Consider the following 24464-nt stretch of genomic DNA (forward strand, 5'->3'; position numbering starts at 1 on the left):
AGCCCCTTGTGCCTGGCCAAGTCTGTAACATCTTCCCTGCTCAGCACAGGGTGGGCACTGGCTGGGCCCCTCTATAGATGTGGTGAAGAAGCCACCACAGAAGAGCAGGAGGCTCCTTCCCCGACAGGTGCTGGTGTGAGCATCTTCCCTTTGAGCCTTTGGAGACAAGCCCTTTCTCCTGACTCAGCTATCATGGGAGCTTCAGGTACCACGCAGCGTGTGGGACATGAGGGACCCCAGAGTGTGAGGCTGCAGGGGGGCCAGACACACTTTCCCTGCTGGGGTTCCCCCTCCTCCTCTCCACTCTCTCCCCTCCACTTCTCTCTCTTTTGTTTCATCCAGCTCCTTTCAGATAAGACAAGTACACTCCATATGACATTGTTAACTTTATTAAGGGAGAGCAAGAGAGGGGAAGCCACATGACTGACACATGGGTAGGCCCATCACACATGAGAAAGATCCAGGGACAGGCTGATTGTGGTCACACAAGACTTAACAGGTCCAGCAATGGCTGCCCAGGTGTCCTCATCCTAATTCCCAGATAGGAGAACAAGCCTGTCTTATCTGAGATGTTCATCTAATTACAAAAGTCCTGGTGAAAGAGAAAGTGATGTGAAGACAGAAGCAGAGGGATGTTTGAGATGCTGCTGGATTCACATAGGGAGGAGGGCCCAGGAGCCAAGGAGTTCAAGGATTGCTGCGCTAGATGCAGAAAAGGCAAAGAGTGGGACCCTGTCCTAGATCCTTGGAGGGGGATCCCGACAACATCTTCCTTTTCCCAGGGAAACCCACTTCAGATTTCTCACTCCAGAGCCTTCAGAGAATAACTCTGTATTGTTCTAAGTCTCCAAGATATTCTACCCTGTGCTCAGTCAAGTCCAACTCTTTGCCATCCCGTGAACTGCAATCCACCAGGCTCCTCTCTCTGTTCATGGGATTTCCCAGGCAAGAATACTGGAGTGGGTTGCCATTTCCTTCTCCAAGGGATCTTCCTGACCCAGATATTGAACTTGAGTCTCCGGTGGCTCCTACATACCAGGTGGGTTCTTTACTCCATGAACCATAAGAGAAGCCCCAAGTGCCTAAGCCAATGGTAAATTATTTTATTTTATTTTGTTCAAGACAGAAATTATTTTTAATTAAAGTTATTAATTAATTATTTAGGCCACATTGTGCAGCATGCGGGATGTACATGAATTCAGGGTCAGACAGGCAGGCAGATGGGAGAAACACAGGAGAACAGAGACTGGAGGATGTCGGGTGATCAGGATGCGGGTGGACACAGAGAGATGCAGGGGGTCAGAGATGGGTGGAGACACAAGTGGATCAGGAGCCTGGGGAAAGGTGAGAGGAGAAGGGCAGAAAGTCTGCTGGGCAGGAGGCAGGAGATGAGGCACTCTGACAGGGGCAGACAGAAGCAGGAAGTGGGCAAAGGGGCAAGGATAGCAGAGAGCGACAGAAAAACAGGATGGCAGGCAGGGGCCCTCAGAGCTTGTCCTTGTCTCCACCTGGATTAAAGAGCTTCCTGAGCTGCAAGTGGATCCCATTTTTGGATCTTAGCACCATGACTGGAGAGGGCACAGGAACCCTGGAGGGATCCGGTGACAGCTCAAAGCGAAGCAAGGTCAGGGCCACGGCCACCTTCAACTCATTCATGGCAAACTGCTTTCCGATGCAGTTCCTGGGTTGGGAGATAAAAAGGAAGTAAGCAGAGGCTTCTAGCCCCTGCTGAGCACAGGGATTCAGGGCTGTCCTCCACGTGGTCCAGCCCTGATCCCTTCCTTACTCATCACACTGAACTTGACAGCCAAGCCTTGGGCCAAACTCTCCCCCTGACCTATGACTAAGCCCACCTCTCTAAGGACTATCTTCTAACTCATACTCCTGCTCTCAGCAGGAAATCCTGTTGGGGAGCATCAGTGCTCTAAACCACAGAGTCAAGTCAAGTGGATCAAGAACTGCAAACTGGTACTTTATTCACTTGTCCACTGGTAATTCCTGGTTTCAGGTCAGGCCAGGGCACTGTATGGGGGCAGGGTGGACGACCTCTCAGGACCTTACCACCTGTGGTAGACAGACAGGCTGCCCAGTCCCCAGAGATGACAAGACAGGGTCGTGTAAGGAGTCAGGATGGCAACAGGGAGGCTTCTTGGTGGGACATGGGTTAACGACCCTAACCAGCTGACCATTTGCCTCCCAATTAATGGTCTGGCTTTCTGTACCCCTCAGCCCCTCAGTTAATCTACCTTTGGAACCCTCCCATTCTAATCCAGAAATGCCCCTCCTAACCATCCCTTGGGCTCCTCATCAGGCCTTTTCAGCCTCTATTCCTCCCCTCCCTCTAAAGCCACAGGAGCTCCAGGCCTGCTCTGTTCCGCATCACAGGGGGGACACGTCCCGGTGCCTCAGCTGCATCACAGCCCTCTCTGGATACTTCCTCACTCACCTGGGGTCTGTCCAGCTCCTCTTTCTAACTCAGCAAGTGTTGAGGTCCCCTCCCCTTACCTCTGCCATCTTCATGCTCAAGGCTCAATCCAGTGACCACCACCCTCACCCCCTCTGCTGGCTGCACCTCTTCCCACTCGGGACCCTCAAGGCATCATGGGTGTTAACTCAAGGACACGTCACATCCAGTGCCCAGCACAGTGCCGGATCATGCATCCTCCCACAGTCTGCTCAAGGAATGAATGAGTGAAAGAGTGAATATGTGAATGATGTTTGTCTTGAGTAGCCATGTTGTTGACAGTGAGCCCTGGGGGATGACAGCGTTATCATCCCTGTGTTCCCATCTCCTAGCACAGGTCTTGGTACATGGAGACATGCTTAATGCATACTTTCATATTTAAACAATATTAATTGAATTGAAAATAACTCAAATGGAGTGAGAGTATAATAAATATTCATTCTGACCTAAAATCAAGCTGCCTAGTCTCCCCTGTCCTCTAGGGGCAGCTGTATGATGTGCAGCTATGTCCACAAGGAAGGACTGGACCCTGGTGTAAACCAAATCCTAGAAGCAATTCAGGAAGACAATTTGCTTCAAAGCTGTTCTGTGAATGTTAATTCACAGCTGAAAATTTCCTAGAACTCTAGAGTCAGAAAAAACTTGTTCCTACTAAGTTACAAAGTCACTGAAGTTACTATTTCAGGGGAGGTTCTGTAGCCTTTAAGATCTTCAGTCATTTAGGAATGTATCATCCAGGTTAATAGCTATTTCAAGGGTGCTTTATACTTTACATGCAAGGGACTTTACAAATGCTTGTCAAATAAAAAATAGTCAGTTTTCTCCCAAAAACTGACTTGATTATCCTCCACTTTGCTCTTTATCCTGCTAACATTAAACTCTGTAGACTCTGAGACTATGATATATAACTTCTGCTATTATATAAAGAATTTTGGTAACAGGAAAATATGTCATGGTTATATTAATATGAAGTCAAAATTATGTCAGATGTTATAGAACTAAAGAACATACTTGTGACTGTGAAACTTATTCAAACAACAACTGTGACTGATCACAGTCATGACTTGAAGCCTCAGGACATGGAAGGCAACTGGAATTCCAAACCCATGCAAACACAGTAGATACAGTGAGAGGTGGACTGGTGAATTAAGCAGAAAGGCAGCAGGCTAACTAGTAATGTGGGAACAGAGGAAACCATCTTTTAAGGTGATTGAAATTGTCCAAACCAAACATGTGTAGTTTAACTTTCAAGAAGATTTCTGATGTTAAGATGTCATACTCCTAAAGTGAGGAAAACCCTGGATACTTTGGATCAGCCACTGACATGGAAATGATGTCAATCCTTGTGGACATCAGGAGGTCAACGTCATTGTGGTGGGCCCTGAAGTCCTTCTTGTACATGGAGACCCACACCTCCTTCTCAACACATCAACACACAAGGACGAAATTGCATGCACCATGTACGAGTGTAGACAGTCACACATATCAGGTAGCAACCAGTGACACCTGCTTCCCCAAGTACAGAGGCCTCACCTGGATCCTCCTGAGAAGGGCAGGAAGGCATGGCTGTGTCGAGTAGAACCTGTTGCAAACCGGGATGGGTCAAACACCTGCAGAGAGAGCAATGGGGCTAGGACAGTGGGGTCAAACTCCTCACATCAATCCACAGAGCAGGAGCAGGAGCGGCTGGTGTGGAGAGAGCATCCCATCCCTTCCTCACACCACCAACTTGCCTCTGGGTTCGGCCACACGTTTGGGTTGTGATGAAGTCCATAAAAGGAGAGGGAGACTAAGATTCCTGTGGGGCATAGAGGAGAGAGAGAAGCCTGATGGTCCCCATGGAAAAGGGGGAGTATGTCTTCACAAAAGTCCTGGGAGCCACCATGGGAGCACCCTCCATCACTCTGAATGAAATAATGTTCTTGCAAGACAGGTGGGCTGGGCATGAAAAAGCACGTGAGCTCTGTTAGGAGTAGGTGACCAGGACCCAGGATTAAGAAGTAAAAGAATTGGAGGCTTACATTTAGGAGCAACTCAGGTGACAACACACATTTATCAAATGCCATCATGACCCTAGGGAATGTGCAATAACTCATTTAATCCTCACACAGCACTCAAGGAAGGCAGTTCTATCCCCATGAACCGATGAAGCACCTGAGCCTCAGAAAGATTAAGGGATGGGTCTATGACTGCACAGCTAAGGCGGGGCAGGGCTGGGATTCAGACCCATTGGGAGGTGAATCAGTGGGTGGCCTCCAGTCATGGCAGGGCTCTCAGACTTCATCATCAGCTGCTCTCTGCCACCCACCAGAGGAATCCTCAGAAACTGGACTATCCGACCCATGAGAGTGGAGTCCCTAAGCTCCCTCCTTTACTTAGATCCATGTGGAAGAAGCATGCCTCCCTGTGCTTCCATCTGCTTTTCTGTTAAGTCTTCATGTTTCAAGGAATTAGAGTTTTAGGTTCCATTATAAGACCACATTCAAGGGTCAACATTTGTTTATTGAGCTTTTGTTGCATTCAAGTGTTGTGTCAATCACTTTTTCAATTGGAAGTTACCAGCTGTACAATGTTGTATGTATATATATGTGTATGTGTGTGTATATATATATATATATATATATAGAGAGAGAGAGAGAGAGAGAGAGATGGAAACAGCAACCCACTCATGTTTTTAAATTGGATGTTACTAGGACTAGATCTGATAGACAGAGTACCTGATGAACTATGGAGGAAGGTTCATGACATTGTACAGGAGACAGGGACCAAGACCATCCCCATGGAAAAGAAATGCAAAAAGCAAAATGGCTGCCTGAGGAGGCCTGACAAATATCTGTGAAAAGAAGAGAAGTGAAAAGCAAAGGAGAAGAGGAAAGATATTCCCATTTGAATGCAGAGTTCCAAAGAATAGCAAGGAGAGATAAGAAAGTTAGAGATACAAAGGGAACATTTCATGCAAAGATGGGCTCGATAAAGGACAGAAATTGTAGGGATCTAACAGAAGCAGAAGATATTAAGAAGAGGTGGCACGAATACACAAAAGAACTGTACAGAGCAAATCAAAACCACAATGAGATACCATTTCACACCAGTCAGAATGGCTGCTATCCAAAAGTCTACATGCAATAAATGCTGGAGAGGGTGTGGAGAAAAGGGAACCCTCTTACACGGTTGGTGGGAATGCAAACTAGTACAGCCACTATGGAGAACAGTGTGGAGATTCCTCAAAAAACTGGAAATAAAACTGCCATATGATCCAGCAATCACACTCCTGGGTGTACACACTGAGGAAACCAGAATTGAAAGAAACACATGTACTCCAATGTTCATTGCAGCACTGTTTATAATAACGAGGACATGGAAACAACCTAGATGTCCATCTGCAGATGAATGGATAAGAAAGCTTTGGTACATATACACAATGGAGTATTTTTCAGCCATCAAAAAGAATGCCAGTTGAGTCAGTTCTAATGAGGTGGATGAAACTGGAGCCTATTATACAGAGTGAAGTCAGCCTGAAAGAAAAACATCAATACAGTATACTAACACATATATATGGAATTTAGAAAGATGGTAACCTTAACCCTGTATACGAGACAGCAAAAGAGACACAGATATATAGAACAGTCTTTGGGACTCTGTGGGAGAGGGTGAAGGTGGGATGATTGGAGAGAATGGCATTGTCACATGTATATTATCATATGTGAAATGAATCACCAGTCCAGGTTCGACGCATGATACAGGATGATTGGGGCTGGTGCACGGGGATGACCTGGAGGGAGAATATGGGGAAGAGGGAGGTGGGAGGGGGGTTCAAGAGGGGAAACACATGTACACCCAGGGCAGATTCATGTCAATGTATGGCAAAACCAACCAATATATTAATGTAAAGTAATTTGCCTCCAATAAAACAAAAAAAGAACTGTACAGAAAAAGATCTTCACGACCCAGATAATCATGATGGTGTGATCACTCGCCTAGAACCAGACATCCTGGAGTGTGAAGTCAAGTGGGCCTTAAAAAGCACCACTGCAAACAAACCTAGTGGAGATGATGGAATCCCAGTTGAGCTATTTCAAATCCTGAAAGATAATGCTGTGAAAGTGCTGCAGTCAATATGCCAGCAAATATGGAAAACTCAGCAGTGGCCACAGGACTGGAAAAGGACAATTTTCATTCCAATCCCAAAGAAAGGCAATTCCAAAGAATGCTCGAACTACTGCACAATTGCACCCATCTCACATGCTAGTAAAGTCATGCTCAAAATTCTCCAAGCTAGGCTTCAGCAATATGTGAACCGTGAACTTCCAGATGTTGAAGCTGGTTTTAGAAAGGGCAGAAAAACCATAGGTCAAATTGTCAACATTCGCTGGATCAACGAAAAAGCAAGAGAATTCCAGAAAAATATCTATTTCTGCTTTATTGACTATGCCAAAGCCTTTGTCTATGTGGATCACAACAAACTGTGGAACATTCTGAAAGAGGGGAATACCAGACCACCTGCTCTTGAGAAACCTGTATGCAGGTCAGGAAGCAACAGTTAGAACTGGACATGGAACAAGAGACTGGTTCCAAATAGGAAAAGGAGTACGTCAAGGTTGTATATTGTCACCCTGCTTATTTAACTTATATGCAGAGTACATCATGAGGAACGCTGGGCTGGAAGAAGCACAAGCTGGAATCAAGATGGCCGGGAGAAATATCAATAACCTCAGATATGCAGAAGGCACCACCCTTATGGCAGAAAATGAAGAACTAAAGAGCCTCTTGATGAAAGTGAAAGAGAAGAGTGAAAAAGTTGGCTTAAAGCTCAACATTCAGAAAACTAAGATCATGACATCCAGTCCCATAACTTCATGGCAAATAGATGGGGAAACAGTGAAAACAGTGCCTGACTTTATTTTTCTGGGCTCCAAAATCACTGCAGATGCTGATTGCAGCCATGAAATTAAAAGCCGCTTACTCCTTGGGAGAAAAGTTATGACCAACTTAGATAGCATATTAAAAAGCAGAGATATTACTTTGCCAACAAAGGTCCATCTAGTCAAGGCTATGGTTTTTCCAGTGGTCATGTATGGATGTGAGAGTTGGACTGTGAAGAAAGCTGATCACTGAAGAACTGATGTTTCTGAATTGTGGTGTTGGAGAAGACTCTTGAGAGTCCCTTGGACTGCAAGGAGATCCAACCAGTCCATCCTAAAGGAGATCAGTCCTGGGTGTTCATTGGAAGGACTGATGCTAAAGCTGAAACTCCAATACTTTGGCCACCTCATGCAAAGAGTTGACTCAATGGAAAAGACCCTGATGTTGGGAGGGATTGGGGGCAGGAGGAGAAGGGGACAACAGAAGGTGAGATGACTGGATTGCATCACCGACTCAATGCACATGAGTTTGAGTGAACTCCGGGAGTTGGTGATGGACAGGGAGGCCTGGCGTGCTGTTATCATGGGGTCGCAAAGAGTCGGACATGACTGAGTGACTGAACTGAACTGGGCTGTACAATGTTATATATATATATGGAATAGAAAATAGCAACCCATTCCAGTATTCTTGCCTGGAAAATCTTATGGACGGTGGAGGCTGGAGGGCTAAGTCTCTGCTTAGTTGCTCAGTCGTGTCTGGCTCTTTGCGACACCATTTACTGTAGCTCACCAGGCTCCTCTGTGCATGGGGATTCTCCAGGCAAGAATACTGGAGTGGGTTGCCATGCCCTCCTCCAGGGGACCTTCCCGACCTAAGAATGGAACCGGGGTCTCCTTCTTTGCAGGCAGATTCTTTACCAGCAGAGCTAGGGTTGTAAAAGAGTAGGACATAACATCGTGGCTAAACAAGAACTATAGTTTCTGGTTCAAGACAGCAGAGTAGAAGGATGTGCACTCATCTCCTTCTGCGTGAGCACCAAAACTGGAACAAGCTATTGAACAACCATCAACAGGAGGACACTGGAGCCCAATAAAAAAAAGATAACCCATGACTGAAAACAAAGAAGAGGCTGCAGCAAGACAGTAGGAGGGGTGCAATCATGATCAAATCAAATCCCAGACCTGCAGGGTGGGTGACCCACAGACTGGAGAACAATAATCCTGAAGAAGTTCTTGCATTATTGTGAAGGTTCTAAACCACAAGTCAGGCTCCTCAACATGGGCATCTGACAAAGTGACTGGGAATCTCTCTAGGGAGGGAAACTTGAGGGCCCACAGGAAATGATTATTAGCCTTCCAGAGGAAGAGGGAAACAGACTCCACACTTGGAGAGCTTAAACAAAAGCTTGCATGCACCAAGACCCAAAGGAGAGGAGCACTGACCCCACAGGGGACTAGCCAAAACTACCTACTAGTGTTGGAGGGCCTCCTGTGGAGGCGTGGGTCTGCAGGGGCTTACCATAGGGACAGGGGAATGGGAAGGTCCCCCTTGGCATAAACCCTCTTGGAATTCACCATTCACCCTACCATAGAGCCTGTAGACCCCAGAGCTGCATTGCCTCAGACCAAATAACTACCAGGGAGGGAGTGCAACCCCACGCATCAGCAGATATTAGATTAAAGTGTAACTGAGCAGGGCCCTGTCCAACAGAGCAAGACCCAATTTTTCCATCACCAGTCCCATCAAGAAGCTTACACAAGTGTCTTAGCCTTGTTCAACAGAAGGCAGACAGAAGAAGCAAGAAGAAGCACAGTCTCACAATGACTAAAACAAAAACCATATTACAGACAGTTAATCATGATGAAAAAGTAGAAAGTTATGTCCCAGATGAAGGGACAAGATAAAATTCCAGAAAAACAACTAAATGAAGTGGAGATAGGCAACCTTCCAGAAAAAGAATTCAGAATAATGAAAGTGAAAATGATCCAGGATTTCATGAAAAGAATAGAAGCAAAGATTGAGAAGATGCAAGAACTGTTGACCAAAGACCTAGAACAACTAAAGAATAAACAAACAGAGATAAATAATACACTAGAAGGAATCAATAGAAGAATAACTGAAGCAGGAAAATGGAAAAATAACCTGGAGGACAGAATGGTGGAAATCACTGCTGTGGAAAAGACTACAGAAAAAGAATGACAAGAAATGAAGAAAGCCTAAACAACATTTGCAGTGTAGGGGTCTCAGAATGAGAATGGAGAGAGAAAGGAACAAAGAAAATATTTGAAGAGATAATAGCTGAAATCTTCCAGAACATGGGAAAGAAAATAGTCAGCCAAGTCCAGGAAGAACAGACAGTCCCAGAAAGGATAAACTCAAGGAGGAACACAGGGAAACACATAGTAATTAAACTGACAAAAATTAAAGACAGAGATAAAATATTAAAAACAACAAGGGAAATACAACAAATAACATACAAGGGAACTCCCATCAGGCTATCAGCTGATTTCCCAACAGAAACTCTACAAGCCAGAATGGAATGGCATGATGTATTTAAAGTGATGAAAGGGAAGAACATACAATCAAGAATACTCTACCCAAAAAGACTCTTCCTCAGATTTCATGGAGAAAAAATAAGCTTTCCAGACCAGACAAGCAAAACTTAAGAGAATTCAGCACCACCAAACCAGATTTACAACAAATGTTAAAGGAACTTCTCTAGGTAGGAAACACAAGAGAAGGAAAAGACCTACAGAAAATAAATCCAAAACAATTAAGAAAAATGGTAATAGAATCACATGGGCTCAATAAAGGACAGAAATGGTAGGGGCCTAACAGAAACAGAAGATATTAGGAAGAGGTGGCAAGAATACACAGAAGAACGGTAGAAAAAAGATCTCCACGACCCAGAAAATCATGATGGTGTGATCACTCACCTAGAGCCAGACATCCTGGAATGTGAAGTCAAGAAATCTTAGAAAGCATCACTACGAACAAAGCTAGTGGAGGTGATGAAATTCCAGTTGAGCTATTTCAAATCCTGAAAGATAATGCTGTGAAAGTGCTGCAGTCAATATGCCAGCAAATTTGGAAAACTCAGCAGTGGCCACAGGACTGGAAAAGGACAATTTTCATTCCAATCCCAAAGAAAGGCAATTCCAAAGAATGCTCGAACTACTGCCCAGTTGCACTCATCTTACACGCTAGTAAAGTCATGCTCAAAATTCTCCAAGCTAGGCTTCAGCAATACGTGAACCACGAACTTCCAGATGCTGAAGCTGGTTTTAGAAAAGGCAGAGGAACCAGAGATCAAATTGCCAACATCCGCTGGATCATCAAAAAAGCAAGAGAGTTCCAGAAAAATATCTATTTCTGCTTCATTGACTATGCCAAAGCCTTTGACTGTGTGAATTACAACAAACTGTGGAACATTCTGAAAGAGATGGGAATCCCAGACCACCTGACCTGCCTCTTGAGAAACCTGTATGCAGGTCAGGAAGCAACAGTTAGAACTGGACATGGAACAAGAGACTGGTTCCAAATAGGAAAAGGAGTACGACAAGGTTGTATATTGTCACCCTGCTTATTTAACTTATATGCAGAGTTCACCATGAGAAACGCTGGTCTGGAAGAAGCACAAGGTGGAATCAAGATTGCCAGGAGAAATATCAATAACCTCAGATATGCAGAAGGCACTACCCTTATGGCAGAAAATGAAGAACTAAAGAGCCTCTTGATGAAAGTGAAAGAGGAGAGTGAAAAGGTTGGCTTGAAGCTCAACATTCAGAAAAACAAAGATCATGGCATCTGGTCCCATCACTTAATGGGAAATAGATGGAGAATCAGTGGAAACAGTGTCAGACTTTATTTTTTTGGGCTCCAAAATCACTGCGGATGCTGATTGCAGCCAAGAAATTAAAAGACGCTTACTCCTTGGAAGGAAAGTTATGACCAACCTAGATAGCATGTTAAAAAGCAGAGACATTACTTTGCCAACAAAGGTCTGTCTGGTCAAGGCTATGGTTTTTCCAGTGGTCATGTATGGATGTGAGAGTTGGACTATAAAGAAAGCTGAGTGCCAAAGAATTGATGCTTTTGAACTGTGGTGTTGGAGAAGACTCTTGAGAATCCCCTGGACTGCAAGAAGATCCAACCAGTCCATTCTAAAAGGAAATCAGTCCTGAGTGTTCATTGGAAGGACTGATGTTAAAGTTGAAACTCCAATACTTTGGCCACCTGATGTGAACAGCTGACTCATTTGAAAAGACCCTGATGCTGGGAAAGATTGAGGGCAGGAGGAGAAGGGGATGACAGAGGATGAGATGGTTGGATGGCATCACTGACTCGATGGACATGGGTTTGGGTGGACTCCGGGGGTTGGTGATGGACAGGGAGGCCTGGCTTGCTGCAGTTCATGGGGTCACAAAGAGTAGGACGTGACTGAGTGAGTGAATTGAACTGAACTGAATAGAATCATACATATCAATAGTTACTTTAAATGTAAATGGATTAAATGCACCAACCAAAAGACATAGACTGGCTGGGTGGATGAAAACACGTTCATATATGCACTTCCACTTACCACATCACTCTGCTTACTCCCCGAATTTTAGGTAATTATTTTAGTGTTGTTGTTCAGTCGCTCAGTCAGGTCCAACCAGACTTTGCCACCCCTAGAACTGTAGCACACCTGGCTTTTCTGTCCTACACAGTCTCCTGGAGCTTGCTCAAACCCATGTTCATTGAGTCAGTGATGACATCCAACCATCGTATCCTCTGTTGTCCCCCTCTCCTCCTGCCTTCAATCTTTCCCAGAATCAGAGTCTTTTCTAATGAATCAGCCTTTCGCATCAGGTGGCTGAAGTACTGGAGCTTCAGCTTCAGCATTGGTCCTTCCAATGAGGATTCAGGATTGATTTCCTTTAGGAATGATTGGTGTGATCTCTTTGCAGTCCAAGGGACTATCAAGAGTCTTCTCCAACACCACAGTAACAAAGCATCTATTCTTCAGCTCTCAGTCTTCTTTTTGGTCCAGCTCTAACATCCATACATGACTACTGGCACAACCATAGCTTTGACTAGATGGACCTTTGTTGGCAAAGTAATGTCTCAGCTTTTTAATATTATACAGTGGAAGTGACAAATAGATTCAAGGGATTAAATCTGATAGAAGAGTGCCTGAAGAAGTATGGACAAAGGTTTGTGACATTGTACAGGAGGCAGTGACCAATAACAGCCCCAAGAAAAAGAATTGCAAAAAGGCAAAATGGTTGTCTGAGGAGGCCTTACAAATTGCTGAGAGAAGAGAAGCAAAGGCAGAGAAGAAAAGAAAAGATATCCATCTGAATGCAGCGTTCCAAAGAGTAGCAAGGAGAGATTAAAAAAAACCTTCCTCAGTGATCAATGCAAAGAAATAGAGGAAAAAAAAATAGAATGGTAAAGACTGGATATCTCTTCAAGAAAGTTAAAGATACCAAGGTAATTTTCATGCAACGATAGGCATAATAAAGGACAGAAGTGATATGGACCCAAGAAAAGCAGAAGATATTAAGAAAAGGTGGCAAGAATATGCAAAAGAAATATACAAAAAGATCTTAATGACCCAGATAACCACGATAGTGTGATCATTCACATAGAGCCAGACATCCTGGAGTGTGAAGTCAAGTGGGGCTTAGGAAGCATCACTGCAAACAAACCTAGTGGAGGTGTTGGAATTCCAGTTGAGCTATTTCAAATCCTAAAAGATAATTCTGTGAAAGTGCTGCACTCAATATGCCAGCAAATTTGGAAAACTCAGCAGTGGCCACAGGACTGGAAAAGGTCAGTTTTCACTCTAATCCTGAAGAAATGCAATGCCCAAGAATGTTCAAACTACCATACAATTGCACTCATCTCACACACTAGCAAAGTAATCCTCAAAATTCTCCAAGTGAGTCTTCAGCAGTATGTGAACTGTGAACTTCCAGATGTTCCAGCTGGATTTAGAAAAGACAGAGGAACCAGAGATCAAATTGCCAACATATGTTGGATCATAGAAAAAGCAAGAGAGTTCCAGAAAATTATCTACTTCTGCTTTATTGACTACACTAAAGCCTTTGACTGTGTGGATCACAATAAACTGTGGAAAATTCTGAAAGAGATGGGAATACCGGAAACCTTACCTGCCTCTTGAGAAACCTGTATGCCCATCAAGAAGTAACAGTTAGAACCGGACATGGAACAACTGACTGGTTCCAAATTGGGAAAGGAGTATGTCAAGGCTGTATATTGTCACCCTGCTTATTTAACTTATATGCAGAGTACATCATAGGAAATGCCAGGCTGGATGGAGCACAAGCTGGAATCTGATTGCCAGGAGAAATATGAATAACCTCAGATATGCAGATGACACCACCCTTATGGCAGAAGACAAAGAGGAACTGAAGAGCCTCCTGATGAAAGTGAAAGAGGAGAGTGAAAAAGTGGCTTAAAAATCAACATTCAGAAAACTAAGATTATGGCACCGGATCCCATCACTTCATGGCAAATAGATGGGGAAACAATGGAAACAGTGACAGACTTTATTTTCTTGGACTCCAAAATCACTGCAGATGGTAACTGCAGTGATGAAATTAAAAGACACTGGTCTTTGGAAGAAAAGCTATGACCAACCAAGACAGCATATTAAAAAGCCAAGAAATCACTTTGAGATAAAGGTCCATATAGTCAAAGCTATGGTTTTTCCGGTAGTCATGTATGGATGTGAGAGTTGGAACATAAAGAAAGCTGAGCACTGAAGAAATTAGTGCTTTTGAACTGTAGTGTTGGAGAAGACTCTTGAGAGTCCCTTGGACTGTGATGAGATCCAACCAGTCAATACTAAAGGAAATAAGTCCTGAATATTCATTGGAAGGACTGATGCTGAAGCTGAAGCTCCAGTACTTTGGCCACCTCATGCAAAGACCTGATTCATTGGAAAAGACCCTTTTGCTGGGAAAGATAGACAGCAGAAGAAAAAGGGGATGTGGGTTGGATGGCATCACCGACTCGATGGACATGAGTTTAAGTAATCCTTCGGAGTTGGTGATGGACAGGGAAGCCTGGCGTGTTGCAGTCCATGGGGTTGCAAAGAGTCAGACACGACTGAGTGACTGAACTGAACTGATGTTTAAATCTCCATTCCTTTTCTGCAAATGGGTTCATCAGTACTATTTTTCTAGATTCTATATATATGTGTTAATATATGATATTTATTTTTCTTTTTCTGAGTTATTTCACTCTGTATAACAGGCTGCAGGTTCATCCACCTCACTGCAACAGACTCAATTTCATACTGTTTTATGACTGAGTAATATTCCCTTGAGCTTATGGACCACAGCTTCATAATTCAGTCATTTGTCGATGGACATCTAGTTTGCTTCATGTCCTGCCTATTGTAAATAATGCTGCAATGAACACTGTGGTACACATTCTTTTTTATTTCCAGGATCTCAGGTTATATTCCCAGTAGTGGGATTGTTGGATATATGGTAGAATTATTCCTAGGTTTTTAAAGAAAAACATTTTTCAAAACTCATTCAAACTAGTGGGTAAATATTATCTTCTGGCAGAAAAAAGTCAGAGCTCACTGCAACTAGGAAAGCACATGTGGATTTCTGGTCTACCACGTGGTCCTACAGAGTACTTAGCTGAGTAGTGAGGTGAAGTTCATACCTGCAGGTAAGGAGCGTCCATCAGGGAAGGTGATGGGCTTGCTAAGCTCTCTGCCAATGGCTGGTACTGGTGGATAGAGTCTCATGGCCTCCTTGATGCACATGGTGGTGTAGGGCATCTGATCCAGATGGTCCCTGAAAGGAAGCCCATCTGAGAGCAGGCAGGACTGGACAACCAAGGATTCTCTCTAGCTCAAGTGGAACAGGGTTCTTCCATCTCCTGGACACTCACCAGGTGATAGAGGTGTCATCTTCCAGGAGGCTCTGGATCTCTTGCCTGCATCTCTGCTGATGCTTGGGGTGGGAGGCTAGAGCATAGAGGATCCAGGAGATGCCACTGGCTGTGGTGTCGTGACCCTCAAACATGAACGTGTCTACTTCAGCACGGAGGTCCTTGTCAGACAAGCTGCTCCCATTCTCCATCTGTGGAGGCAGGGCCAGAGTGCAGGGTCTGCCCTTCCTGGGTGCTTCTGCCCAAAGGCTCAGGCCTCTTTTGCTCACACTTACTCTGGCAAAGAGGAGGATGTCCAGGAAGTCCAAGTGCCTCCTGCTCTTCACCTTCTCCAGCTCTCCCTCCTTCTGCAGGTGAGCCTTCCTCTCCTTGATCACCGCGTCTGTTCCAGAACAGTGGTTCCCAGCCAGAGCTGAGGACTCTGGGGGACCATATGCAGTACCCACCATAGCCCCATCTGCCCCATCAGGCCCAATCTGGGTGCCAGGTGGATGTGGATGAGGGTGACTCTGGATGAGCATATCAGGACTGAGAGCTCCAGCATCATCTACTCTAGACGGGAATAGTAACACAGTTCCTATTGCAGTAACACAGCCCTTGGAGGCTCTGCCTGAATGCTGCTGGGAGGGGGTCTCACTCAGTCATCACCAACCTGGAGACTCCTGTAATTTCCTACACAACACCTGACACCTTATCTCTGGGTTCCCACTCCCTGCAGCAGGCGGGAGTGTGCCAGTTCCTGAAGAGGAAGCAGGAGTCTGGGCTCTGCCTGAGGGATCAGGGCCAGTCCCTTCCATATGTGCCTGATGAAGGTGTGTAGAGCAGCCCATGAGAAGGAGGAGAACCTGTGTGTTGATGGACGAGCTGGCAGGCCCGGTGGTTCCAGCGGCCTTCAGGGGTCAGCCTGTAGATGAGGTCGTTCTGGTAGAAAGCATTCCTCATTCGGGAAAAGCTCATATGGCTGAGGTCCCTGATGGCCTCGATGTAGGACTGGGAATTCCTGAAGGGAGAGGATGCAGAAGAGACTGGAGCTGAGGGAGCCTCTGACCTGGAGAGGGATTGGGGCTCTGGGTCGAGGATTCCTCAGTCAGTAGGGACAGGCAGCACTTAGGTATTGCCATTTCTGTCTTAGCCCGAGGAACCCCTCAGTATTTAGTGGCCTGAGGATCCAGGCTTCCCCCTGTGTAGGAAACTGGAACTAGTGATTGAATCAAGAATAGTATGGGTAGAGTTTGACTGTGGTCCATGTCTCTCTGCAGAACTTACTTTCTGTGCTGAGAAGCATCAACACTGCCCTTACTGACTCTCAGGTAAGTCATTCCCAGCTAGTGAGGACCCTGCCGTTGAAGAGCTGTCACTGACCTGTCCGTCTGGATGCTGCCCTGGTGGCTGAAGGCGCACTTCATGATGGTGTCCAGGGTCATCAAGGAGACGTGCCCGAAGATCTCCAGATGTGAGTCCTGGCTGACGAGCTGCTCCCACTTGTCCTGTGGAGGGATGGGGATTGACCCTGCTCTGCTTCCCCAGAAGGCCAGGCTTTCTCTCTGTCTCTACATCTTCAGATGAAATTTCCTCATTTCCTAAGCAGACTTGTTTTAGCAACTTACAGCTGTAACACACATGTATAATGTAATGCCTATTTCTTTGAACTGCTACTATATAATAGTTGTATTCTCTTCTAATATCCTAATTAATTATGAATTTTAAGAATAATTTATGATATTAACCAGCTTGTGTTTGAGCAGAAAGCATAGTTTCTCAGGGGAGAATGTTTCGTGTCCTGAGGTCAGATTTGGACAAGTGATATCCAACACTACAAAGCAAATATTTCAAGGCAAGGAAAAGCTAAAGTGACTCTAATGAGGCTCTTAGAAGGGGCATGAACTACTCAATTCCTTTCATTCATTTAATGTTGCCTAAGAACAGGTGCAGAGACATTTCTTTGCCAACCAAGGTCCATCTAGTCAAGGCTATGGTTTTTCCAGTGGTCATGTATGTTGTTTTTTTTTTTTATTGGAGGCTAATTATTTTACATTATTATATTGGTTGGTTTTGCCATGTATGGTCATGTATGGATGTGAGAGTTGGACTGTGAAGAAAGCTGAGCACCGAAGAATTGATGCTTTTGAACTGTGGTGTTGGAGAAGACTCTTGAGAGTCCCTTGGACTGCAAGGAGGTCCAACCAGTCCATGTTAAAGGAGATCAGTCCTGGGTGTTCATTGGAAGAACTGATGCTAAAGCTGAAGCTCCTATACTTTGGCCACCTTACGCGAAGAGTTGACTCACTGGAAAAGACTCAGATGCTGGGAGGGATTGGGGGCAGGAAGAGAAAGGGATGACAGAGAATGAGATGGCTGGATGGCATCACCGAATCGATGGAGGTGGGTTTGAATGAACTCCGAGAGTTGGTGATGGACAGGGAGGCCTGGCGTGCTGTGATTCATGGGGTCACAAAGAGTCGGATACGACTGAGTGACTGAACTGAACTGAATGGAACTGAAGAACAGGTGATACCCAGTCCAGATCAGAGGTGATGTTTGTGAAGACCCAGTTCTGTGAGTGTAGACCTGGCCTCATTTCCTCCCTTGAGTGGCTCAGTGATGTGCAGAATCCGTGGAACCCAGGCCAGGGCCCACCTGTGTGACATCCTGGGATGTCCACTCTGCCACCAGAGCTGCCATTGCCTAGGCCAGCCAGGGTCAATTTGCACTGACCTCCTTGATCTACTGCCCTGTGTTCAAACATGGAGATGGGAGAAGAGTGGACCCTGAATACACCATGGCCCTGATTTCTTGTGGTGAGGAGAAAATTATGGATCCAAGCTGGTGCCTACATGTTCCTCTGTCCCACCTAGCTTTAATGAACACTGTCTCATACTAAGTTGAGAATGCATCATTCCATGGGGCTCTATTCAATGGATGTCTGAGGGATATAAGTGTCTGATAGTGGACTTTGTCAGCTGTGCTGGATTCTAGAGCATATGGTGACAAGGGATGGACTCACCAGCATCACTCGGACAGAGTCGGCCATGAGTCCCACATAGGCCTTCAGGATGTCATAGTGGAAGGCTGGGGTCAGCATCCGCCGGTGCTGGAACCACTTCTGCCCCTCCAACAGCAGCAAACCTGTCCCTGAACCATGGATGGGTGTGTATGGGCATTGGGGAGAGAGGGGCCAATTTGGGAGGAACCAAGGGTGTCAGGAGAAGGCTCATCATAGGCAAGGGTGGGAAAACCCAGTACATTTCAGGGATGTGAATTTACAGTATGTCTGTCCATAGGACGTGATTATGAGAGCAGTGAGACAGAGGTTGAAAAAGAGTAGGTGGACAGGTGATTGAAGGACTTATCAAAAAGTTAGACTGAGAACATTGGTAAAGACTGAGAAGTTATGAAGAAGAAGCTCAGGTAAAACGAGGGCTATAGCACCATTGCAAAGGCTGAGGGTTTTATTAGGAGAAGAGAAATGAGGTTTGATTCAGAGATGAGGGTGCCTGGCACCTGTTCTCCATTTACGCAAAGAGACCGCTCTTGTTTAACCTAAATGGTGGGTGGTCTACAGTTGTATTTAAATATACTTACCAATCCAGGGAGTCAAGTATTTGTAGGTTCTATGAGGCTTTGGGTCTGAAAGGTATAGAAGGAATGTGGATGGCAACAAACTCTGCAAGGAGCCTCCGGAGCAGTTGAGGTCTAGACCATGGACTCCCTTCCTTGCTTGGTTCTTATCAGATGACAATCTTTCTGAAGCCACAACACTCTTGCCTCCCATTCCTGACTCTCTCTGTCCTGATAGTCATTGTGTTCCTAGGAAGGGAGACTCGGTGTTCCAGAGCAGAACACCTACAGGACTAACATGGTGAATTGCCCTGAAACATAAACTCAGTTCACTGCCAGAGAATAAGACAGAAACTGTGATTTTTCTACAGCGTGTGGTCATCTGGCCATCTCATTACCCAGAAGAGGCAACAATGAGAGGTGTGGATTAGGGAATCATCTTCCTAGATCTGTGTGGATAGGGAATCATCTTCCAGTTCTGGGATCATCTCAATTTGTTTGTAAAAAGTAAGACATAAAAGAGAAACCCCAGTCTGGCTTGTGGTTGGGAGGGTGTTTGGAGGAGTTCAGGCCTTGATGTCTGAAGTGTCAGTCTCTTGTGGAATTTCACACCCAGGGACATGTACTCAAATGGAAGGCTGTCTCCGGCTGAGGGTTTCCTTCTCACCTGATCTCCCCAGGACCATCTTCATGTAGTCAGGGTCGTAGACCAATACAAAGGCCCTTGTGCCCCACAGCCAGCGAACACAGGCCCTTGGATATTTCTCTACCCTTTTCAGTAGGAGTGGCAGCTCACTCTCCTCTTGAAACTGTCACCAAGGGAAAGACAAGTCAATAATGCCTTTCTTTTAGTTCTGGAGCTGAAGTCAGGGTGAAGGGCTGGAAGGGCCCCAGGTAATCATTCTGGATCCATCAGCAGAACTAAGAGTTTAGAACCATTTCTTCTGACCTGGAATCTCATCCAACCTTGTAGGCTGTCCATCACTGTCCTAAGATCAGATTCTGTCCCATGTTGGGTAGAGGTATGGGTCAACATTACAAACTGCCTACAGAAACTTACATAAAAGATAATTACTTGGTTTATGAAAATTTTGGAAATCATTTGTACACAATGACATAATTGCTTGAGCAACTGATGATAATTTCTATCACTTGGTAAGCAGTGTTGTCATATGATTCAGTTCAGTTCAGGTCAGTCACTCAGTCATGTCCTACTCTTTGTGACTCCATGAACCGCAGCAAGCCAGGCCTCCCTGTCCATCACCAACCCCCAGAGTACACCCAAACCCATGTCCATTGAGTTGGTGATGCCATCCAACTATCTCATCCTCTGTCATCCCCTTCTCCTGCCCTCAATCTTTTCCAGCATCAGGGTCTTTTCAAATGAGTCAGCTCTTCACATCAGGGCGCCAAAATATTGGAGTTTCAGCTTCAGCATCAGTCCTTCCAATGAACACCCAGGACTGATCTCCTTTAGGATGGACTGGTTGGATCTCCTTGAAGTCCAAGGGACTCTCAAAAGTCTTCTCCAACACCACAGTTCAAAAGCATCAATTCTTTGGCACTCAGCTTTCTTTATAGTCCAACTCTCACATCCATACCTGACCACTGGAAAAACCATAGCCTTGACTAGACGGACCTTTGTTGGCAAAGTAATATCTCTGCTTTTTAATATGTTGTCTAGGTTGGTCATAACTTTCCTTCAAGGAGTAAGTGTCTTTTAATTGCATGGCTGCAATCACCATCTGCGGTGATTTTGGAGCCCAGAAAAATAAAGTCAGCCACTGTTTCCACTGTTTACGCATCTATTTTCCATGAAGTGATGGGACCGGATGCCATACGATTAGATTTATTTAAACAATGAATAGATTATATCTTAAGAATTAAATTTATATATTAATTTCATTTTGCATACCAATCACTACGCACATTTAATATTATCCCAGCATACATGTTAATGTTTCTTAGTAAGAAAGATTGCTTGGAATGTATATGGCTAAGTGGAAAAATTAAATACCACATTGTGTGTATATATTATTGTTTCTCATATTGAGTGTGTGCACAGTTGTAGGACAGATTCTGAGTGTACACATATGAGAATGGTATTGAAGTAAGATTTTGATATGTGGATTTTTAATCTCATTTTCATTGACTAACTGTCAGAAACTTTTGGACACTTATCACTGCTTAGAGGAATCTTTGTAAACTCCTGATTATGGACCACGAAGGCATTTCCTTTCTGGCTCTACTGTCTCTACTCTTGCCCTGACGAGGTGATGATTCCACAGGATGCATTGCTCTGCCTTCAAGATGCTGCTGCCAGTGCTTCTTGCACTGGCTCCACTTGCTCATCTTCCAGGTCTCTGCCCACGTTCTTCCCTCTACCTGGTGGCCTGTCCTCTGTGCCACAGAGCAACTGCCTTTCCTCAACTTTGGAGACTCAGTTTGTCACCTCTGGATCTCTCATCAGCAATTGGTCCCAGGTATGTTTCATGTAGTCAAATTGTCTTCATTTCAATGACTCTGTGTAACTCAGAGCAACCCTCTGTCCCTTTGGTATCTGATCTCTGCCTACATTCTTCTGCTATAAGAACTCCCCAGTTTTGAGGCAACTTGTACTGTGGGTAATGTTCCTTCACTAAGCCTGGGTTTACTGAGCATTTACTTTGTGCCAGACACAGATTTAAGGTACTAAATTAGGATGCGGCTCGAGATGCTCATCTCTTTGGACCCTGCAGGCTAGTGGAGGAGACTGAGAGTTTAAGCGGCCAAACAGGAACAGATCATGAAAGTGTGATGGAGGGAAGACAAAGCCTATGGGGAAGCTTTGGGGAAGGGGGCCTAACTCAGACCTGGATGTTAGAAAAGTCGTCTTCCTGCACTTGCTCATTATTTGATTCATAACTTACCAAGATGATTTCACGATAGAAAAATGAACCAGAGTCAGGCTTTCCAGAAGAAGCTCATAGATATGATCTTGCAGGGAGAAATAGCTGAATCCAGTTACCACTGACTTGTGATAAGGATATCCAAGAAAAAAAGAGTTGTCCTCTCCACTCCTGGGAGACCCAGAATGAAAATGACTTGGGCCTGGGGCTTGTAAGAAAGTCATATGAGGGATGAGATCATTCCAGGGAGAGGGCACATGGGAGCCGAGTCCCAGAGGCTGGAATGCACAGGCAGCGGGGGAGGACCTTGAGTGACCTGGGGTGCAGGAGATTAGGAAGGAGAGGGGAGAAAGGTGCTGGGCCAGCCCGCATGGGGCTTGGGCTGCTTCTAGTTCTTGTCTTTGTCTCCACTCTGCCCTAATTGTGCTGCAGAGAAAGAGAGGCCTCAGATCTGTTCAACCTGTGATTGTCTCCTAACAGTTGTTTAAGCCACAGACACTTGGTGAGCCATTTCCACATGGCCCCTGACTTTGCTCTGAGCTCCCCCCACCTCTAGGCAAGTGCTGTACCTCCCGGCCTGCTCTTTCCCTCCTTCCTGTCCCTCCACACAATGGACTGACATCCCTCTGTGCAGGCTCTGGGCTGGGTGCTGAGGGTCAGGGGGATTACAGGCTCAGTTCCAAGAGCTCATAGTCCAGAGAGAGGATACTAGGCAGGCAGTTCTCCTCACCTGACCCCATTCTGGGAAACTGTTCCTGCATGCCAGCAACTTGTCAGGAATTAAGCACTGTAATTACATGTCTGAAAAAATCCCTCAGTCCTAAGAAACCAAGCCAGTTTTTTCTAATACCTGACATAACACGACCCAGGAGGTGAGCCTCTTTTCCTGTGACCCTGCATCGTCTTAGATTCCTGTCTGTTGTCTCCACACACAGTGAACCCACAGGGCTGATCCAACAAACTGATGTCTGTGCTCCCAGGCAAGCTCGGGGCCAGGCAGGGAGCATGCAATTAAGTGATGAGCAGGGAAGCATCTAGAAGCCTGTTCTGTGAGGACAGTTGAAGGTGCTCTGCCTGGAGAGCAGGGAGAGTCAATAAGGAACAGCCATTGTTTTCAAAGGGCAGGGTTTCCAGGACAGCCTGAGATCTCCCTGGGGAAGGGGTGTCTGACAGACCCGAGGACACCAGCACAGGGATTGGGAGGAGTAAGCCCCCAGGACTTGGTGAGGAGCCTAGCTCTAAGAGATAAGCTGTGTTACTTCATGGGGCCATCTGCTGGTCACACAAAAAGGCTTTGTCCCATGGATTAACTGACCATGACCATCCCTTACTCCAGCCCTCCCTGCCCTTCCACTCCCCCATCCAGCTCCATCCTACCTCTTTCTTGTGTCCGTAGAACCAGTGGGAAGGAGGAGATGGGAACTGGTGAAAGGCTTTGAGCAGCCACTGTCTGCGCAGGTAGAGCTGTGCTGCCTTGAGCAGCAGCAGAACCAGGCCGAGCAGGGAGACCACCTGCAGGAGCCCAGAGACGCTGCCCAGGGCTCTGGAGGGGCTCAGTGCAGAGACACTCATGGTGCAGTGGCTTCTGGATCGCTGACTGCCCCTGACTGTGGCTGACCTTCCTGGAGCACCTAGCTTGGTCTGGGAGGATCTCCCCGCCCACATGGGGGAGGGTGAAGGTGAAGGCAGATCTCACACCTGGGCCTCCAGAGTTATTTTGTGTGTTAGCGTTTGGTTTTATTTAATGTACTCTCTCTTATGTTACAAAATGTAAAGAATAAAAAAGAGAAGATAGTATTTATAACTTGAAGGGGGAGTTTGGGTTGTTCCAGGATCCTGCAAACTATCACATGCTTATAATTTTTTTGGGAAATAATTAGACAATTTGAAATAAAACAGAAAAGTAAATGTTTTTTGAAGTTTTCTGATGGCTGAGTTCTCTCTGTGTTCACCTGAAACTATCATACATTGTTAACTGACTATGCTCCAGTAAAAAATTGGGCTGGTAGTTCAAACGGTAAAGAATCTGCCTGCAATGCAGGAGACCCAGGGTTCGATCCATGGGTAGGGAAGATTTCCTGAAGAAGGGAATGGCAACTCCCTGCACTATTCTTTACTGGAGAGTTCCATGGACAGAGGAGCCTGACAGCCTGACAGTCCATCTATAGATATCTATAGATAGATTCTAAGAGGATAGGCTGTCAGAGGAGCCTGATGTCTAGACATCTATAGATGTCTATAGATATCTATCCTCTTAAATTTTTAAGTGTGTAATACAGTACTATTTTCTATCCCAAAACAAATTTTCAATTTGGGGTTGCAAAGAGTTGGACACAACTGAGCAACTAATGCTTCCTTTTCAATATAAAATAAAAAGGTTTAAAAAAATGAAGATAAGAAATGCTCAGACATTTCTTTTTTTTCCCAGAGCTCCAGATATGTTTCTAATGAGCAGTCACATTTAAAAACAACTGGACTATATGATGGTCTTTTACTTTTATCTCGTTTGTTTCACTTTTTCTATTTCATATTCAGTGCTCCCATTTCATTTTGTTTATGTTCACCAACTTCTTCATCTCTTCTTTTTTTTTTATGTTCTTTCTCAAGCCTTTATCAAGTGTAGTAGAAAAGATTTTGTATACATACATGTATAAATATGTATAATATATATATTTTAGAAAACATGAAATTTTACCTAACTAAAGAATGTGTGACATTTTTATTCCACTTATTTGACTTAGTATGAATAGAAGGCTATATTTCTAATT

At 45.1% G+C, this 24464-nt stretch overlaps 1 protein-coding gene across 3 annotated transcripts; it reads right to left on the bottom strand.

The window, feature by feature from the left end:
• Positions 1 to 1485: 1485 nt before the first annotated feature.
• Positions 1486 to 23268, bottom strand: LOC129540745 (taurochenodeoxycholic 6 alpha-hydroxylase-like). 3 transcript variants are annotated; one of them, XM_088834831.1, is made up of 12 exons: positions 23074 to 23268; positions 19476 to 19617; positions 18833 to 18877; positions 18255 to 18382; positions 16613 to 16737; positions 16096 to 16154; positions 15526 to 15632; positions 15251 to 15441; positions 15020 to 15153; positions 4198 to 4262; positions 3998 to 4074; positions 1486 to 1681 (listed from the first exon to the last, which is right to left on the bottom strand). In XM_088834831.1, exons 1-12 carry the CDS (start codon positions 23266 to 23268, stop codon positions 1486 to 1488), a joined length of 1464 nt encoding a protein of 487 aa, XP_088690957.1. The 3 variants fall into 3 exon arrangements, with proteins under 3 accessions (XP_088690957.1, XP_055258091.1, XP_088690958.1); XM_055402116.2 differs by having other exon boundaries at positions 16096 to 16250; XM_088834832.1 differs by lacking the exons at positions 15251 to 15441; positions 16096 to 16154 and having other exon boundaries at positions 15020 to 15169; positions 15520 to 15632.
• Positions 23269 to 24464: the final 1196 nt, after the last annotated feature.

Source organism: Moschus berezovskii, chromosome 4 (genome assembly GCF_049115385.1).
Source record: "Moschus berezovskii isolate FMDL1 chromosome 4, NW_MosBer_1.0, whole genome shotgun sequence".
NCBI lineage: Eukaryota > Metazoa > Chordata > Mammalia > Artiodactyla > Moschidae > Moschus > Moschus berezovskii.

Bases quoted from the DNA above. Each gene is read 5' to 3' on its own strand.
- LOC129540745 (XM_055402116.2), bottom strand. From the start codon at position 23,268: ATGAGTGTCTCTGCACTGAGCCCCTCCAGAGCCCTGGGCAGCGTCTCT. The intron at 16,738-18,254 runs GTGAGTCCATCC...ATCCCTCCACAG, and splicing joins ACTCTGTCCGAGTGATGCTG to GACAAGTGGGAGCAGCTCGT. The intron at 15,154-15,250 runs GTGAGTGTCCAG...GCTTCCTTTCAG, and splicing joins GATGACACCTCTATCACCTG to GGACCATCTGGATCAGATGC.